This window comes from Megascapheus bottae, chromosome 11 (assembly GCF_031878675.1).
Source record: "Megascapheus bottae isolate mThoBot1 chromosome 11, mThoBot2.hap1, whole genome shotgun sequence".
Classification (NCBI taxonomy): domain Eukaryota; kingdom Metazoa; phylum Chordata; class Mammalia; order Rodentia; family Geomyidae; genus Megascapheus; species Megascapheus bottae.
In genome coordinates, this window is record NC_143519.1 from 3,025,759 (window position 1) to 3,044,708 (window position 18,950).

The 18,950-nt window shown below is 43.7% G+C and overlaps 1 protein-coding gene across 1 annotated transcript in view; it reads right to left on the reverse strand.

Annotated features, from left to right (window-relative positions):
- Positions 1-18,950, reverse strand: part of Myo16 (myosin XVI) — a 337,213-nt gene that overhangs the window by 180,752 nt on the left and 137,511 nt on the right. The window contains exons 10-14 of the mRNA XM_090341887.1: positions 11,694-11,844; positions 8,810-8,920; positions 7,360-7,425; positions 6,330-6,457; positions 3,239-3,344 (exon numbers count right to left, since the gene is read on the reverse strand). Of these exons, the coding sequence (XP_090198013.1) occupies positions 3,239-3,344; positions 6,330-6,457; positions 7,360-7,425; positions 8,810-8,920; positions 11,694-11,844 (562 nt within the window). The remainder of the gene's footprint in view (positions 1-3,238; positions 3,345-6,329; positions 6,458-7,359; positions 7,426-8,809; positions 8,921-11,693; positions 11,845-18,950) is intronic.

Genomic DNA, 18,950 nt, shown 5'->3' on the forward strand with positions numbered 1-18,950 from the left:
CTCAGGGCTTCACACTCACTCAACTTTGCTTGCTTGGCGTCCACCCTATCCATTGAGCCACAACTCTAGTCCAGTTTTGTGCTAGTTATTTTGGGGATAGAGACTAGCTTTGAACCATAGTTCTCTAGATCTCAGCTTCCTAAGTAGGTATGATATCATTATAGACCTGAGCTACCTACCAGTGACCAGCTTTATACTGAAAGTAGTCTTCCATCAAGTGAGAATGATTAGTATATAATGTCTAACACTGTAGCCACTGTTGATAAAATGATGCCTAGATTACTTCACATTCTCCCTGTATAGAAATAGAGGAAAATCATCTCTTACGTGCACACACGCACGTCAGAATTTGCTTTAAAATAATGAATTCCTGTAAAACCTGGTACACACTCTTATTCCTGGGACTACTAGTTACACACTGACTCTTCTCAGTCTGAAGCCCCAGTAACTTCCCCTTTCCTACCCCGATACCAAAAGGCCTTCCCTCAGAAGCAGGACAGAGACTCCCATGGAAGGTGTCTTTACTGTCCTACCAATCATATGCTTTGTTTCAGGGATGAGAAGCTTCAGGGAATAAAGCTCCCTGATTGATCTTGGGATCTGAAATGATTGTGGGACAGGTTTCTATAATAATATCCTTGAGATAAAAAATCCCTTCTCCATACTGTACCAGTGACCAAGAGATTCCCCCAAAATATTAAAATCTGGAAGATTTTAATGCTTTTCTGGGGTTCAAATGCATCAGATGCAGTTTCTGGGTCGGCCACAAGAGGGCACAATCACACCTGGACAGTCATCCGGTCTCCTCCCATTCCTGTCATTTCTCGTTACAGACATTACTTTTGAGAACTTTATTATATGTTCCAATTTTTCTGGAGTCTCCATTTTAGTTTTGGCATTTGACAAACTAAGACTCTCTTTCCAGAAGCATTCTGTATCAAGAATGAATACCAAACAACTCTTTGTTTCTAATCAAAACCTTGAAAATGCCAGAAGTTGGAATAGTAAGTTAAACCATTCGTTTTTCAATTTTTAGAGTTAAATATGATTAAGTCCTCACAAAAATCCATGATATGGGCTCACATGATTAACCTAATTATGAAGTGACTGAAAAACAAACTGATGGTAGTGATGACAAAAACTTTTCTGAAACAGCATGAAATGAGTACAACAATCTAATGCAAAATGTACCGTGAAATGAATAGTATAACTACACTACAATCTAATAATGTGTCCTGTCAAGTAAAAGTTGTTGCAAAAGTTAACAATACAGATTTTTAAAACTCTGTGGTTTTTATTTTCAGGTAGTGCCTGGTAATTGAATTATACTGTGGGTAGTGCTCAAATGACTACGCAAGAAAGGACCTTCAGGCAGTGACAGGATCTCTCCCGACAGGAAGTGCCTGCCACAGTAACCACATACGCCTTGGAGTGGAAGTGGCAGTCCCCCCTCGCAGTCAGGCTAGGGTGACAATTCTGGGCATGCACCAAGTTCTCTAAGTCCTCCAGCCTCGTTTGCCTGCATTCAGAAATGGCTTCCTCTGTGTTCCTTTGTGACTTTGTGTCCGGAAGACCACAGACAACTGTCAGCAGCGATCAACGTTTGTTCTTCATAACTATTGACGCAGATTCCACTGTGTCTGCCATATGCTTGACCACACTTTCAGTGGAGGAGTGCATGTGGCTTTGTGCCGTGTGCCTTTACCCCTCCTGACCACAGTTTCTATTTCATTCTCACACACAAAACAGATTCACTTTCTCAAGTTAGAGACTATAACCAATGGCCTGAACCCACGGAATCTGACTGTAGAATTCAACACTTAGTTGGAGTATCACGGCTCAGACTTCTGGAGTAATGCAGAAGGATGCACCTGGTATAAAGCTAAACCCACTAAGCGTGGGAATGCTCCTTACCCATGCCCTGAAATTCAAGATGCCCAGGGCTCAACCACAATGCCCAGGTGGTTTCTGTTTTTAATTCACACTAGTCCAGCAGGGGGCAGTACACAGATGTGTTAGGGAACTGAGAAAACAGGACTCAGCATTACTCCACCCTGCCCTTCACTTTCAGATAAAATCATGAGAGGGCTTGCGTGCCCTGAATGTATAAATGAAAATGTAACTAAAGGACAGTAAGTCATGCTTCTTCAATATTTACGGATTACATTTTATGGGAACAATCATTCCTGTTCCTCTTACATGGTGTCAATGCCAGTCATGATGACAGCTTTTATGCTACTAAGGCAATCATCAGGACAGCGCTGTGCTATTAGGACCGCTATTTATTGCTTTTGCTACGAGTAGAAGCCTGGAGTTTCTTTCATAAACATGCAGACTCTTTTACCATTGAATATGGTGGCTCACGCCTACAATCTTAGCTACTCAAGAGGCTGAGATCTGAGGATCGTGGTTCAAAGCCAGCCCAGGCTTTGATAAAAGTCAAAGAGAAAGTCTGTAAGACTCATCTCCAATTAACCACCAGAAAACTGGAAATGGTGCTGTGACTCAAGTGGTAGAGCGCTAGTCTTGAGCTGAAGAGCTTTGGGACAGTGCCCACAGGCCCAGAGTTCAAGTCCCACAACCGACAAAAAAAAGTATCCAATACAGTGTGGTGTTCCTCTTGAGCCTTACAACATTGCTTCTTATCTGGCAAGTAAACACAACAGAATCATCACAAGTTTTCAGGATCTTGATTGCTTAAAAATGGTTTATTCATGGTAAACATTTTTGGCCATATAGCAGTAAGTGAATTTAGAAAACTTTCCATCATGGTTTGGTCCTAGGTACTTTCCATATTACACCCTCATATTACTTATGCCACACAAGACATGGAATGCTTCTGTACAGGCCATGGATGAATCTCTCCAAGAAGCAGTGGCAGAGAGAGAAAGAGTGTGACCTGCAGCCACAGGCGGCTTCAGACAGGCAAGAATGATGCCGTAAAGCTCAAGAGGAACACGACACTGCTGGAACAGTGCTAGGCCATGCTGGCTTGGGAAATGCAGAACATTCAGCTGTGTGGGAGAAGCTGGCCCACGCTTCCAGCAAACGTCTCTTCCTCCAGTTCACAATCTAGCTGAACACAGAGCTGCCTACCTTAAATGTGTGAATCTGTGATCTTTTCCCACACATTTTGACCAGTGTCTGCCTACTGTGACAGTCCCCTTTCTTGATAAGGGACATTTTTCTTGGCACACCACACTCATTCATGCACTCGCCAAAGCAGGCAGCAACTTACATGCTTAAACCTGGAGTGGGACAGGGCCCTGCTGGAGCTGGTCCTGCAGCTCAGGTGCCTCAGGATCTGCTTACTGGCCTCCGACTTCCCCGACCCCCTCTCACCACTAAGAGAAAACAGGGGACATACGCTCATTGGCTCAGAGAAGGCAACAAGAATATTCAATACCCAAGGTCACTCCCAGGCTCAAAGGTGGTGAGAGAATGGCGAGGCCTGTGACAGGCGCATGACGGGAGAGACTCTTCTGCTTCATGCATGCAACCTAACTATCCAGGAAGCATGTCCTATACCATGTGCCCCAGGGAGACAGAGTCTTGGTCAGGCAAGGTCTGACAGCCCAGGGTTCATACCATGAGCAGGATGGCAGAAAGGCCTCAGGCTGACAGGAAAGACCCCTGTGGTCTGGCTGTCTGGGATGCTGAGGTGACAGCAGGCGAGAGAAGGAAGGGACATGTCTTCCTGGGACCTCTCTAAGAAAGGTCCTCCCTCTGCTGAGTGTTCTTATCTAGAAAACAAGGCTTCCAGCTCAAGATATGCAAGGTGTCCAGCGTGCTCTTGAGACCAGAGCGGCAAGCATGGCGCTGTGCGCTCTAACGGTGGCTTTCCAGGTGCCGCTGAGGCCTGAGGCTGGAGGATTTGCACTTTTCTTTAATCGAGGCTCAGATGGCCAAGTAACCTTGAATGATCTTGACAACGCTTGCTGGTGACTTCATCCACTGCTCCGTTTCCTACAAACAATTATGTGATAGCCCTTGATACCAGATGATCCTGGGGGAATTACAAATGCAGTCTGGTATCCAATAGTTATTTGTAAATCCCGATGAAAGATTCACCAAAGTAGTCTGCATTTACATGTTATTCAACAGGTTTTGATCCTTTCTTAGGACATTTATTTAAATGAACTGAATCAAAGAGCAAGTCGCCAGAAGAGAAGTTGAGAATTTATGGTTTATGTCTCATGTTGTCAGCGAATGAAGACATCTAGTCTCCTCCTCTGTGCTGACTTAAACCATTTGATTATAAAGTGTGATATCCAAATGGATTTAGAAAAGACAATTAAGTTTGTTTCTGGTCCATCTGTAAACGACCTGGAAATCCATTTCTGAACCTTCTAGCCTTGAGGACCAGTTCTCAAACTTTGCCCTGTCAGCATCTCATGCACACCAGGGAAGTGCGGGGAGGGTGTGTGAACAGCTTTCCTCTCCTGTTAAATGGGATGGGGAGCTTCACTGGGGGAGAGAAGGAGCTTGGAATAGACCGAAAGCAGGCGCCCCTGGGCCAGGAAGGGGCATCATAAGCTGGGGCCCCGGGGACCAGGTTCAATATGCTGGCCGCAGTGGAGGAAGCCTTGGCTTTGGTCCAGGCCAAGGGCAGTGAAGAAAGCCACCTAGACAGAGCTGTGGGAGCACCAGGGAAGTGGACACTGGCATCACACACCCCACAAGGTGAGGCTTGCTCCTCAGCCCAGCACGTGAGTCCTTCCTGGCCACTCTGGACTTGAATGGGTAAAGAAATGTGGCTTTGTTTAAAGTAAGGGTTTTGATACCTGGTGTTATCTGCCTTACCTACGTCACAAAGGAGCACCGATGCTGGAAAATAGTAGGAAGTTCTGGAGAAGAAATCCCACAAGCAAAAGCATGTGGGAAGTGGGGCAAACACAGTTAGAAGGCTCAGTCTTGCGGAGACTCCCAAAGGAAGACCTGTGTTCCCTTTCAGAATCGATGTCGCGTACGTGTTTATGTGAGCATGCATGCGTGCTCGTATGTGTGTGTGTGTGTGTGTGTGTGTGTGTGTGTGTGTGTGTGTGTGTGAGCTTCAACTTCTGGGCTATTTTGACCATGGATAGTGCACTGTGACTTGAGCCACGCCATTGGTCCACTAATTGAGCTGGAGTCTCTCAAACCTCTTTGCCTCCCGAGTAGCTAGATTATAGCCATGTGCCACTGGTGCCCAGTGGCTTTGACAATAAACCACCACTTGGAAGATCTGCTTTAGAATCAACTGAGTCAGCAAGAGCAGAAAACCCAACTAATAGCCAGGTGTTGGTGGCTCTCACCTATAATCCCAGCTACTCAAGAGGCTGAGATCTGAGAATCACAGTTCAAAGCCAAGCTGGCCAGGAAATTCCATGAGACTCTTATCTCCAATTAACTACCAGAAAGCCAGAAGTGGTGTTGTAGTTCAGAGTAGTAGAGTGCTAGCCTTGAGCAAAAGAACTCAGAGATAGCGCCAAGGCCCTGAGTTCAAGTCCCATGGCCAACAAAAACAATAACTAAAACAGATAAATTAAAGCTCATGTAGAATCCTAAATGTGTCTTTTGGGGCTTATTTAGCTTCTGTATTTTACACTGTTGTTTGTTTTTGGTTTTCACTTGGACATGAGTTATGCTGTTTACACGTTCGATTTCCAACACACACCACTCACAAGCAGCCAGGTAAAGCTATGAGTGTTTGTGGATGGCTTTGCCTGGCAGGCATATGGCTTACTGTAAAGTAAAATTCTTGGAGGAGGATCTCCTTTTGGTACCACGGATTTTTGGAATCCTCTATAAGTAGCCAATCACATTTCATCCCTACTTGCTGCAGTATCTCCTGATTTTCTGAATAATTCCTTCTTCACTGTGAACTAACCTCCTGAGCATTCCGACACTTGGGCACTAAACTCCCTGGTCCATTGGTGCTCTGTGGGGATTCATGGATGGGCAGGGGAGGACATGAAAGCATCCATTAGCAAGGAATCACGCTGTATTGGGGCTGGATGTAAGCAGTGTAAGCAGTGTCTCGGGCTCATGTGCATTTAGATTTTTGCTTTCCCTAGGCTTCTTTCAATCCCAGAAACACTTGTGGTTCTGAGTCTTCAATCTCCCAAGTGAAATGAGTTTCGGGCTAACTCTGTTGATAACAATTTTGCTATACCTAGGGTTACTTCTGAAAGGAAGAAGAATGGACTCCTTCCTCTGTCACCAGTGGAATGTGTTTACTGTGGAGGTGTGTGGGAGCAGCTTCAGAGGTGGCATCGAATGCAGGGGCGTGGTGGGAAGAGAGCACAGGCCCCTGGAGCCCAGGGTGTGGCCAGGAGAGGAAGGCTCACCTGAGGATGAAGCACTGGGGACGCCGCTCCTGGAAGAGACGGTGGAAGGCCCGCTCTGCGCAGGAGAAGAGGTGTGGGGGCAGCGAGGGGCTCCGTGTCCCCGTGGGGCTCAGGTACAGCTGGGAGACCTGGGGACAGATGGCCAGAAAACAGCACGGCTGTGAACAGGACACTCCGAGGTCTCCTGTCCTACCAAACAAAAGGAAATTCTACTGCTCAGTGGCAGCCGATTCTACAAAACACTTGTGAAATTAGGTAAAGCTGCACCCTTCTCAGCCCCTTGGCAGCTGACATAATGTTTAAGTGGAGGCTTGTATTAAATCCTCCATTTCTTGGTCCACAGGCTTTAAATTATTCTGGTGTCTTTCAGAAGATCAACTCGTCAAAATCCGGTGTAATAGATATTTGTGGAGGAATCTGAAACTGGTATTTTATGTCAAACACAATTTCTCTCCGTGATCCTTCGCATTAGCAACCCAAGACAGCAAGGATTCTAAACCTGCTTATAAGAAAGAATTATGGCTGAATGCCATATCTATTTCCATATTTATTCCTCCAAAAAACCTTTAATTAAATTAATTTCAGTAAAATGCCAATTTTCTGTCTGCCATCCTTGAGACGGCACACATTTCCAGTCCTTGAGTTTGTAATCAATTTTGTTCAACTAGACTTTAATCAAATGCATACAAAGATTCCTGGGTCATGAAGAAACGACATACTTAGCTTTTATTTTGCAAAGCAACTAGTTTGTACCTTCAGGGCCACCTGGTCAAAAAGAGTCAAGAGAAGATGCCAGAAGGCCCAGATCACCAGAGACATCAGAGGAAGCCAGTGGGTAACTGAACCAAGGGAGGAAGCCAGTGGGTCACTGGACCCCGCTGTCTGAACACGATGGGGCAATGGATTCCCTGCGCAAGCGTGAACACCACAGCCATGCATCAGGAGAAGCATCCTGCTCATAACAGGATGGAAAAGGCCCTGGCTTGTCAGAAACACATGAAAACGTAGTCACAGCAGGAGACAGACTCACCAGGGCAGAATAAATGGGGAGTTCCTTGAATGGGTTCACAAGCAAGAGGACATCGCCCACAAAAGTCTGTAAAAGAAGTGTGAAAAATTCATGCCTTGTCTATGTTATACGTTATCTTTAAAATATCAAATTATAAAACTTAGACATCAGTATGGAGAATACAGGGAAGAAGTAAGAGATAGCACATTCAATGAACTATTTGTAAATTCATATTAAACAAATCCAATCATTTTGATCCCAGGCCTCCTGCGGGGATGCTCGTTTTTGTCCCTGGGGAGACTTCGCAGACAGTGGAGGCCATGAGATACAGGGAAGTCAGAGTAAGTAGATATTTAGGAGACAAGACCACTGGAAAGCACAAATTAGATAAAGAAATACAAAACATTCAGTTTTCTAGTATGTGCCTTTCTATAACTGTACTGAGAGTAGAATTCAAATAAGACCCACATAACAGAATGAAAACAAAGGGGTGACAGGGATCAAAGTAATCAGGTTTCCCACTTTATGCCAATGATTCAATTTCATTAATTTTGATACAAGTATTTAATTTTGAGTATATTTACTGTGACAGGCAATTTATCCAAGCATTAAGATGTTGTATTGCATTTTCATAGACAAATCAGTATCTGACAAGTTATTACGTGCAAGATCTCAGGCTTCACATTTACATGAAAATTGCTTAATCAATTTCTCAGTAGATGAGGAAAAATGAGTGTTATCAAGAAAGAATAACAGGTATGTGCATAATCACAATTCTCTACAGACTTTCTGATTGAATTTCCCTGTGTTCTGTCAAGAGTGTAACAAAATCACAGAGGAAGGAGAGAGAAAGAAAATGAAAGAGAGAGGAAAGGAGAGAGTAGATAAAGTGTGAAATTATAGATTGTCTAAACTGTTATCAGTATTGAACAAAATAGCACATAAAACAAGATAGAAGCCCTGCAGATCACTTATAAAATCCTATCATCAGAACTCTGGATATGTTTCTCATTTTATACATGGTGATGCTTCCTGACAATTCTGAGCAACGACGGTGTTGTCACTTTCAGTGGCCCTCACGCCTGGACAGTGGGTCTTCTCTTGCTGGATGGGCCACGCGGGCAGGCTAAGCAGTCGGTACCTGTGGCATTCTGTAGGTGACGTGCAGACCCTACCTGTTCTAGCAAGTTTCTCCATAGCAATGGCGACCACAGGAAAACCTAACTGCCATGAGTACTTGTGTCTCCATGTGTGGTATTGGTTTATCCTTAACTACAAAATATAGGATGCAGTTGAATTGCCTTTGGACTGAGCCATGAGGAACCTGGACCCTAAGAATCCAGGCTCAGCCACCAGCACAGCCAGACAGCCCCAGGCACACTCTCCTGTAATAATAGCTGGTGCCTGGGAGGGAGGGAGGGAGGTGGCGCTACCAGCAAGACAGGGCGGGAGGTGGCGCCAAGGTACTCACGTAGACCTGATCATTCCCGAAGCGCTTCTGGATCTCGTAGAGTAGGCTGCCATCCGTGAGCTCACTCAGTGTGGCCAGGTCGTCATTCGGAGCAGGGGGCATGAGCTGCACCTGGGGGGGGGGGGCAGAGGAGAAGTCTGATCAATCCTGATCACCTTCCAGTCAACCTTCCCCACAGCCCGCGGGCGGCTCCACTTTCAATTACCTGTCAACATGTCGGAGGACCACATGGATTTAAAACTGTTATTAAAGAATGATACGGTTCAATGAAAATGAAAAATATATATTCAAAACCCTAGGGGAAAATGGGCATGGATGAGAATTTGTGTTTTAGACCCACATATGTACAAATGCACAATACCTTGTGCACAGAAGGTCTTCTGAACACACTGACTCTCCCCTTCCCCATGTAGCAGGCAGCTAGACAGACAGCTGCAAAATATAGGATGCAGTTGGATTGCCTTTTGACTGAGCCAGGAGGAACCTCTACCCTAAGAAGTCCAGGCTCATCCATCCACAGACTAGGTGCGTCCCCAGACCTCAAGTCTGGTCCTAGTGAGGACTTCGGCAAAAGTCCTGTGAGATGAGGATGGTTCTTAATATACACAATAGACTTCTGGTTGGTGATTTTCATTAGTTCTATCTTTCTCCTCTGATTAAAGTAGCTGTGAGATTCTGTAACAAAAAGAAAGTGCTTTCTTTTTTTTTTTCAATTTAACACAGAATAACAGGATTTGAAAATGGAGCAATGATTCAAGGAAAAAAATCAGATAGATTTAATTCTTTTAATTAGAGAGAAATCTATCTTTTCTAAATTGTTAATGAATGATGCCTTATTTTTTAGGGGTTTAATACATGATCTGAGAAGCAGAGATTGGACAGACTGTGGCAGCCTTGTTTTATTCTCTCTCTCTCATTTTTTTTAGCACATGATACAGAAACAAACAAGAACAAATTTTAAGCCTTATGTATGTGCATGAGTTCATGGATAACTCCAGTAAGAGTTTTATAATTACTTATATATCTATATAATTTGTTTGCTGTCCATGTTTATACTTATATTTTATTCTTGCATCTACTTAGATCTTTCATTGTATTTGTATTATGTGTAATATATATTACATATATAATTTCTAAATCATTTATATGCTTTTTATTTATATTACATGTATGTATATTTTATTTATATTATATATATAACTATTAAATCTTTGGAAAGTAGAATATATTGAAAATTTTAAACAAATCGAGGGCTGTTTTTCCAATAGTCATGAATATTTCATGCATGAAATCTTCCCAAACACCTCCATGGTTTTTGCAGGCTCTGTCTAAGCCCAGTGCATTACTAACAGAAGCAAGTTCCATCCCAGTATCTCCACAGCTCAGAAGGGCATTTTGCTTTATGTTCTATTGAAAGCACCATGGCTTGATGGGCACTTGGAAATTGGAAGAAAAATGATCTCCAAAGATGGAAGGAAGCATCCTATTCCAATAGGAACTCCCTTATGTAGGAAGTGATTTGTAAACTGACCTCAGGCACCACCACAGTGAGCTCCACCCCTAGCACCTGTTATTTTCTAGACTTCTGCAGCAATTAAGAGGGGACAAAAAGTCTCAAACTGCCTTTCAGAAATAATCCCCACAAAGCATTTAACATCGTGTTACTAAAGGTAGTAATTTGACCTTGAGCTAGAAAGACTCAGACAAAAATATCTACTTGGTAGTCAAGAGCCTTCACCACCCCTCGCCTTGCCTGTTGGTATTTTAAAGATTGGACAGAAGTGAGAACAACCAGTGTTCCTAGTATTTTGTGTAACAAAACACATTGTTAAGTCAATTTTGGAATTACATGAAATTAGCTTCTTAACGTGAGTGTTTAGTTCTGTTGGGAAGCTGGTAGGAGAGCCAGCTAGGTGGTTGGGGCTCAGGGAGGAGAGGGGAGCAGAGCAGTCTGAGGAAGCTCTGGGCTAGCCCTGGGTGAAGTACCTCAATCTCCTCCACCTGGAAAGCTGAAGGTGCCCCCCAAAACATCTCCCACACTGGCTTTCACTTCTCTACTTGGAGAAACAAATTCAAGCAGCATTGAGACTCTGCGCAGCCTCCATTTGTGAGATGCTGGCTGGCTATTTCTCTATCTTACAAAACGAAGCCAGTTTTCTTTCTCAATGGAATGGGATGGATAACGGTGCGTACTTGTCAGTGGTTGTGAGAATCAGTCCTTGTGGGAGACTGGGCATGTGGATTTTTACGGTGCCAGCTCTGAGCACGGTGAATGGAGGCCTGCCAGGGTCTTTGGCCAATCACCAACTCTCCACACACTTCCCTGAGCCACGAGGTGGACAGATGAGGCGTGTATGTGTGTGTGGGTGTATACAGCTTGTCTTATGTAGACAGCAAGTAATTTATTTCTATAGTAATTTAAAAACATCAGTGACCGTGTGCGATCCCAAGCACACCATTCTGTTCCAAAGAGACCCTCGTAACTTGGGTGCTGGGATTGGTGGGGTGCCCAGTGGTGTACAAACCATCACGTGAGGGGGTGAATGCCCCCAGTCACTCCGAGCTCTCCCCCCATGTATCTGAATGGTTGGAAGGGACAGGAGACCACAAAATAATCAAACACGACTATGCAAGAAGTAGGATGGCAGCTGAGCTTACCCGATAAAGGGGTCAAGACAATAAAATTCACATTGCTAGGAAACAAAGCAGCCCTGATGTGTGCTGATGACCAGCACCAAGTCCTGTTTCTTTCTGAGAACTGCCAATGAAGTAGCGGCATCAGTGTGCAAAGGCTTTCCTGAGGATGCTTGCCTGTGGCCCACACGTGGCGAGGCAGTGTGCTTGAGTGGACACACACCAGCGCACGCCGACCCCAGATACACACCTGCTCAGGTCTGCTGGAGCTGTTCAAGCTGGAGCGCTCGGGGCTGCTGTCCCAGGTGTGTTGCTTGCACACTCCTTTGGTGGCATCTTTAAACATAGTGTCTTTTTCCAACAAGCTATCTTGTTTGGCGATTGGTAACATCAGGGGATGACTACAGGAAAGAAAGGATACTATCATTCGTTTTCTTCTGCCCTTACCCTGCCAATCAAAATCTACAGGAGAGCTGGACTAGAGAAAGCGCTTCAGCCAGACGGGAAGCAGTGTCTGTGAATTGCAGGGGAATTATCTTCAAGAAGTCTAAACACTGTCCATTAGCTTCCCATGTAAGAAAAAAAATATACAGGCAACCCACAGAGAAAATGCTTATGGAGGTGCATTTAACTGTAACATGCGAATCAATAAGCAATTGAAAAGCTACGTTTGAAATTCATGACTGAACTAAGCAAGCAGACTGCAAACAAATGAAGAAAAGAGTCATCAAGAAATCAATTAAAATATAATTGATTTAGACATTAAATATAAAATCATGGGCAATGTTTTGTGGCTATATCAATTAATAGGGGAATTCAAACAGAGCCAAAAATAATTACAGAAAAGCTACTCTATCAATTGTTCTTTTATCAACTTCACTGCCATAATGGTCTAAAAAATGCATCATAAGTGTGTACTATAACACTGTACTATAGGATTTTAAAACGTAGCTCCTTAAGTAGGAGACCTTAGTTATTTCATGTACTCAATCATGATGACTCTGGAATTAGATGCTATTGTTTGCCTCTTTTCAATTCCAAGTTCATGACAGTCTAATTTACACACAGAAAAGTTGACCTTTTGTAGATGTGTCTCTCATACCAGTGTCTTTCATGTCATCCAGTTTATTTTCCTTCCCCTGCAGGCCACCATTTTATTCAGAATAGACAACATGCAAAAGCAGACACACTTGGCCAAATTGCTAAGCAGCCTCTTCCTCCCTGGGTCCCTTAGGCCTCTGCCGCCAGCCACCCCCTCCACAGAACCACCACTGCTTCCCCAGAGTTGAACCTAACCTGTCCTTTCACTGTAGCCATGTGCAATGACGCCTTCCAGTCTGCTTAATTTCCCACCTGCAGTCCCACGTCGTGGTTAATAGTGATTTTCACACCTCTTTATCAGTACATTCAACTTTCCAAATTTTAAGTCTTATTTTGATTATATCAAAGAACTTCTTCGTCACAGCTTGAATAATGAGAGTCAAACATATGAGTGGAATAGTATATTTTTCAAGCGAAGGCTTCCCCAGGCACACGCCATAAACAGGAGAAGGCCTAATTCTGTGGCTGGTTTTTGATTCATACGTAGATCACTTTTCTTTAGGTGATTTTGTTGTGATAATACACAGATGAATTTTTTCCCAATTATTCCTCAGTGCTTATGCAGTACTGGGAATGAGACAGATACCAAATATGTCATCAATAATTTTAACTACTCATCAATACAACACCAGAATACTATTGTCATACTAAAGATGATAACAGTGATGATGATGATGATGATGAAGATGAAGATGGTGATGATGATGATGATGATGATAAAGATGGTGATGACCCCACTGCTGAACTGCACAGCAGTCCAGAGCTGATAATTCAGCATTACACAGACCCCAGGAGGTAAGGACCAAGTTCTCAAGAGACCTGCCTCCACTTCAGACTCTAGCTACATTTTGGGGGATCTCCAGACCCCTCTACTTCTGATCCACAAGGTACAAGTACTAGGATTTTTTTAATTCCTGTCAGGTTTGATAATTAGCTACAATTATCTTACAAAATCACAAAATACATGCTCACTCTCACAACTTTATTCTCTACAATCCAGCTAAACACACACATAGGGAAAGGGCCTAACCCAAGGCAGAGCGCCACGCCCCCTCCCTGTAGAACTGGCACATATCACACTCTCGACATATTACACCATCAGCCATGAGTGCTCATGTAGCTCCGTGGTCGTAGATTTTATTGGGGTTTCGCAGCAGAGGTGTGAGTGCTTCAATCACTGGCGTGTGCTTCAACATCCAGCCTCTTCCCCCTCCTGGAGGCGGAATCACTCTTAAAGCCTCACATTGTCATCCCCCAGAATTATCCAATCTCCTTTAGAGTCAGATGGGATCCCCGAGGTCAACAATGACCAATACACTCAGATCACAGCGAGGAATTCTAGGGATTTATTTTTATTGGTAGCAGGGCTTTCTACCATTTGAACTACTACTCCAGCCTATTTTTTTGCTAGTTATTCTACAGACACACTCTGAAAGACTTTCCCGCCTTGGCTCACTTTGAGCCTTGATTCTCTAGGTTTCAGTCTCCTCAGTAGCTCAGATTATAGAAGTAAACCATGAGTACCTGCTTGAATTCTAAGAATCTAAACCCAAGATGTCCCCAGGAGTCAGGTACAAAAGCCAGCCTGATTGTCTCTATACAACACGTAGACTGTTTATTTGATTGTCACTGTCACAAAGACGTGAGCTAAGTTATTCACAACATTGGAAGTTTCAGAGCCAGGCTATGAGCCAGACTCTGGAGGATCTCAAGTCTGTCCATAATCACAAAGACACATGTCAGATGACCTCAGCTCAGAGATGGGGTTCACTCATAGGGTGAGCAAGGTCAGAGGATCCCCAAAGGAACTTGGGAGATAGAAAGGGACCGTATCCCACGGCTTCATTTACACCTACAGCAGGAACTGACAAGAAGCTTCACAGCACTGTGTTATTTCCATAACAGGGAGACTTCTGGATTATAATCTTCTCAATGTATCATACTAAATACTTACTGTCAAGTAGCTGAACCCAAATAGGCCATTCATTCAGTTGACACACCACACACTGAAGCAGCAACTCAGCCTTGTCTTCCTCTTGAAAACGAACTTAGAAGTCTTAAAACTGCCAATACCAGAGACCTTCAGGCCATGCGATGTCAGGCTGAGGAAGTGTCTGGCAGGAGCTGAGCTGCCGGTGCCCCAAGCCCCACAGGCATCTGGAAAACCAGCATGGCACCAGAACATGCTTTTGTAGGCTGTTTTTGAGCTCTAAATTATCCACGTAAAGCATTTAGCCCATACGCAAAAACTTGTAACTACCAAACAAACCATCGCTGAAAGCATACTTTCTGTCATTAATAAGTCAATGCTCATGATATTAATCAGTCCTTCCAACTAAGGCATAATGTAGTATTGGTGTGGATTCTCTCCCTAGGATCCTGTGAATGGAAGCCTAGAAACACAAGTTGGCACCCATCAAAAAACCTCCCAGCCGTGAAAATCCCTGGGCAAGCGATCGGATGGGATACCAGAGCATGCACCAGCAAGAAGAGTGAGGAGGGAGCTTCACAGGGAAAGAGACTGGAAAGAGCATGCAGCATAGGAACAGCTCTGCTTTCTAAGGCAGAATATGACCTTTGGGCTTAAAACCAACCTGCACACTTTCAGCCATGAGCTGAAAAAAAAAATCAGGCAATACACAGCCACCTGCAGAGTGGTGACTGGTTCAAAATAACCATTGAGACTTCACAAGTTGGGCTCTCCTGACAACAGGAGACACTCAGACACTGGAAGACAGGCAGTTGCTTCTGAAAGTGGAGCATGGTGGAGGTGATATGTTTTCATCAGAAATCATGATTTAATACACACTACCGGACAATAAATAAGAGTTTCAAAGTCGGGCATGGCAGTTCATGCTTGAAATCCCTGCACTTGTGAGGCAGAGGCAGGGAGATGAACAGTTTGTCGCTAGCCTGGGTTATAGAGTCAGACATCATCACAGAAGAACAACACCCCACCACATGAAGGGTACAAAAACTACCCTGTCAGGGCCCGGAGGAGTTTGGCCTAGTGGTAGAGTGCTTGCCTAGCATGCACCAAGACCCAGGTTCGATGCCTCAGTACCACATACATAGAAAAAACTTGGAAGTGGCGCTGTGGCTCAAGTGCTAGAGTCCAACAACAGTGGTCAGGCCCTGAGGTCAAGCCCCACAACTGGAAAAAAAATACCCTGTCGAACTGAAACCCCTTTAGATGATGACTTAAGGATAATAAAATAATAATAATAATAATAATAATAATAATGTTAAAAAAGAGTTACAACAGAAAGGAAATTCAACTTGGGTATTGAGTTAACTCCTATTTCTTGAAATTTTTTGGTCAAATGTACCTTGGGACATTAAAAAAGAAACAGCAAGCTTATAAAGCAAAAGGAAGATGGGATTCAGCTGATGGGAGAAGTCAGATGACCTCACCTGTGTGAAACAATCTATGGCAAGGCCATTGCTCTGAAGGTTGGAAATAAAGAGCATACTAAAGCTAATGCAGAGAAACTATGCCTTCTTTACTCACAGTGGTAACCTCACTGCCTCGTGAAAATGGCTTGAAACATGGGGTGGAGCCAGTCACTGTGCGGCCAGGGTCCTGCATGCCTCTGACACTCCCTTGTGAGGAAAATGATGCTGAACCCAGACCAGACATTGAGGAGAACGAATCTGAACATCCTCAAAAATGCACAGACCCATTCAAGTGTCTGTAACGCTGTTTCTAAGGAATCAGGAAATAAAAGTCATACAAATACTTCCTCTAGAAAAGGTCACATGGGTTGGTTTTCAAGTATTCTTTTCCCTAATTTTAAAAAGCAAAAGATTTATACAATCAGAAGAGAAACTAGAATATGATTTTTCCCTAACTGTATGCATCCTTTATTGCTAAGTATGCACTATTCTTTCTTGGGCAAAAATGAGGAAAGTAAAGGCTCCTGGAGCTACTGAAGAATGACACTAATTCTCAGCCTCTGCTTCTTCCTCTCCTGGTTTCTTTCTCAGGCACGTAGAAAGCTGGCTACATATTTTAAATGCTAATGATCAAAGCATTCATAAAGCACCAGCTTTCCACCAATGAGCCCTGTATTGCCACAGCTTCTGCTGACTTTAATACAGGAGGCAGGTGGAATGGAAGTTTCCAGAACATCAATGCAATGCTGATGCAAGAAGCCCCACAATGCACCTTTCCCTAATGCAGGCTGAGCCACAGAAGATACAGATGCATTTCCTGTAATCATGATGTTTTGTTTCATAAAGAAAACTTTTCATGTTTCTGAAATTTGTCCAAATCAATGACCATTGTCATATTAAATACACATAGTCATATTAAATCAAGAAGGACCATTTTCTGTTAACATTAACATATTTTTCAGCTGTAGAGAAAGCTTTATTTGTGTGGGTCATGGGGCTTGAACACGGCCTGGGGGCTGTCCCTGAGATCTTCAACTCAAAGCTACCACCCTACCCCTGGGCCTGGGAATTATCCCTGAGCTCTTCAGCCAAGCCCCACTTCCCTTTTTCTAAAGGTTAATTGGAGATAAGAGTCTCAGGACCTTTTGTGCCCGGGCTGGCTTTGAACCTTGATCCTCAGATCTCAGCCTCCTGAGTAGCTAGGATTATAGGTGTGAGCCACTGTGCTCAGCTAGCTTTGTTTTTTTTTTTTTTTAATTTTTTTTATTATCGAGGTAATGTTAAGAGGGGTAACAGTTACAAAAGCTTTGTTTTTAAAAATACATTTGTGTTGCACAGTGTGGAATCTCTGAGCTTGTATAGTTCTCCTCACATAGAATAAAGTCAAGAAGAATATATAGAAATGCAACTCTTTGTCTGGTGTGGTGGCCCACTCCTGTAATTCTTGTAATTAGATCTCAGAGGCTGAGATCTAAGGATCAAGGTTCAAAGCCAGCCTGGGCACAAAAGGACCTGAGACTCTTATCTCCAGTTCACTTCTAGAAAATGGGAAGTGGGGCCTGGCTCAAGGGTAGGGTGGTAACCTTGAGCTGAAGAGCTCAGGAATAGCTCCCAGGTGGGGTTCAAGCCCTATGTACTACAAAAAGAAAAAAAAGAAAAAAAAAGGAAATGCAACTCCTCTGCATTCCAATGTCAACTATTCTAGTTGTTTTTTCATAATGCATATATTCTCCTAGTTTTGTTTACTTATAAAATTCAAGTGACAATGGAAATAGTCTAGGATAAAATATACTAAAACAATATCCAGGCACCCAATGTTATGGACACGATCTTAGAGATATAAACATAACTACACAGACATAAAAATCTCTGATGGGGTACTCCATAGACATGATTTTATGTAGGTCGATATATAACAAACCCTCAGCTTAATTTTAAAATCTATGTTCCGGTGATTGCATATACAGTTTCCCTTCTTGAGTACTTGTTTTTTAAACATGACATCTGAAATATGATGTAAAGATCAGTGTTAATAAAATCTTTGAAAAAATACTACAACTGAGAATTATGAAAGAACATTTTTCAAGAGTGCTTACACCAATCAGGCCTACGTGCCCTTTTCTCAGAGTGAAGGCAACAAGAAAAAAATGTAATTAAACCTGTGCTCGATTGTTGTAGAACAGATATAAAATCGATTAGCACTGGGAAGGTTGGTTCTTGTGGTTTCTGTGGTCTTTCATAAAACAAAGCTACAAGCAATCACGGAGGAAAATATGTATCTCACCCATCTTATCAAGCAAGTTGGTTTTAGCCCAATCTTTAATTTTATGCCCATTCTAATATTTCGGTACTAGAAATACCCTGTCACGTAGCACTAAGCGCAGCTGGGGGCCTTCGCACCGACAATCACATTTGCGAGGTCCATGGCCTCCACAGGAAATGGCTCTCATCACTTCCAGCGATACAAACATGCGGCTCTAACTCCACTTGGAAGGTTAGCGTCTCACTTGACCCCTTCCTGACAACTTTGGTTCTCACGGGTTTTTTCTTCCTCCTCTCTCGTGGTGAGCCCAGAAGAGGGACGTGGATCCACTCAAGGGCCTGGGGTCCACCAGCTGGCACACAGACGCCGCCCTTCCAGCTCTAGACTTGGGAAGTGATTCTCAGGAGATAGGACCTTGAGGAGGAAATAAGGTGGACCGTGGAAATTCTAGGCACCGTATCTGGCATAAACCCCAAGCTCTTTGAAAGCACAAAGATCAAATGCAAGAATGAGTGGATCTTGGGGATGCTTGCAGGGCAGAGACTCTGGGACCAGCACAGAGGCTGGGGACGAGCTGCCAAATTCCTCTGCCCATGGTCACCATCCCCAAATGACACTCCCTGGGATCCTGCAATCCAAGCGTGTTAGTTGTGTCCTACCTGACCACCCTTCCCCAGCCTTCACTCCAGCAGCCCGCCTTACTTTACAGCCACAGCCGGGCCCGAGGTCCCGAGGCTCCATCATGCC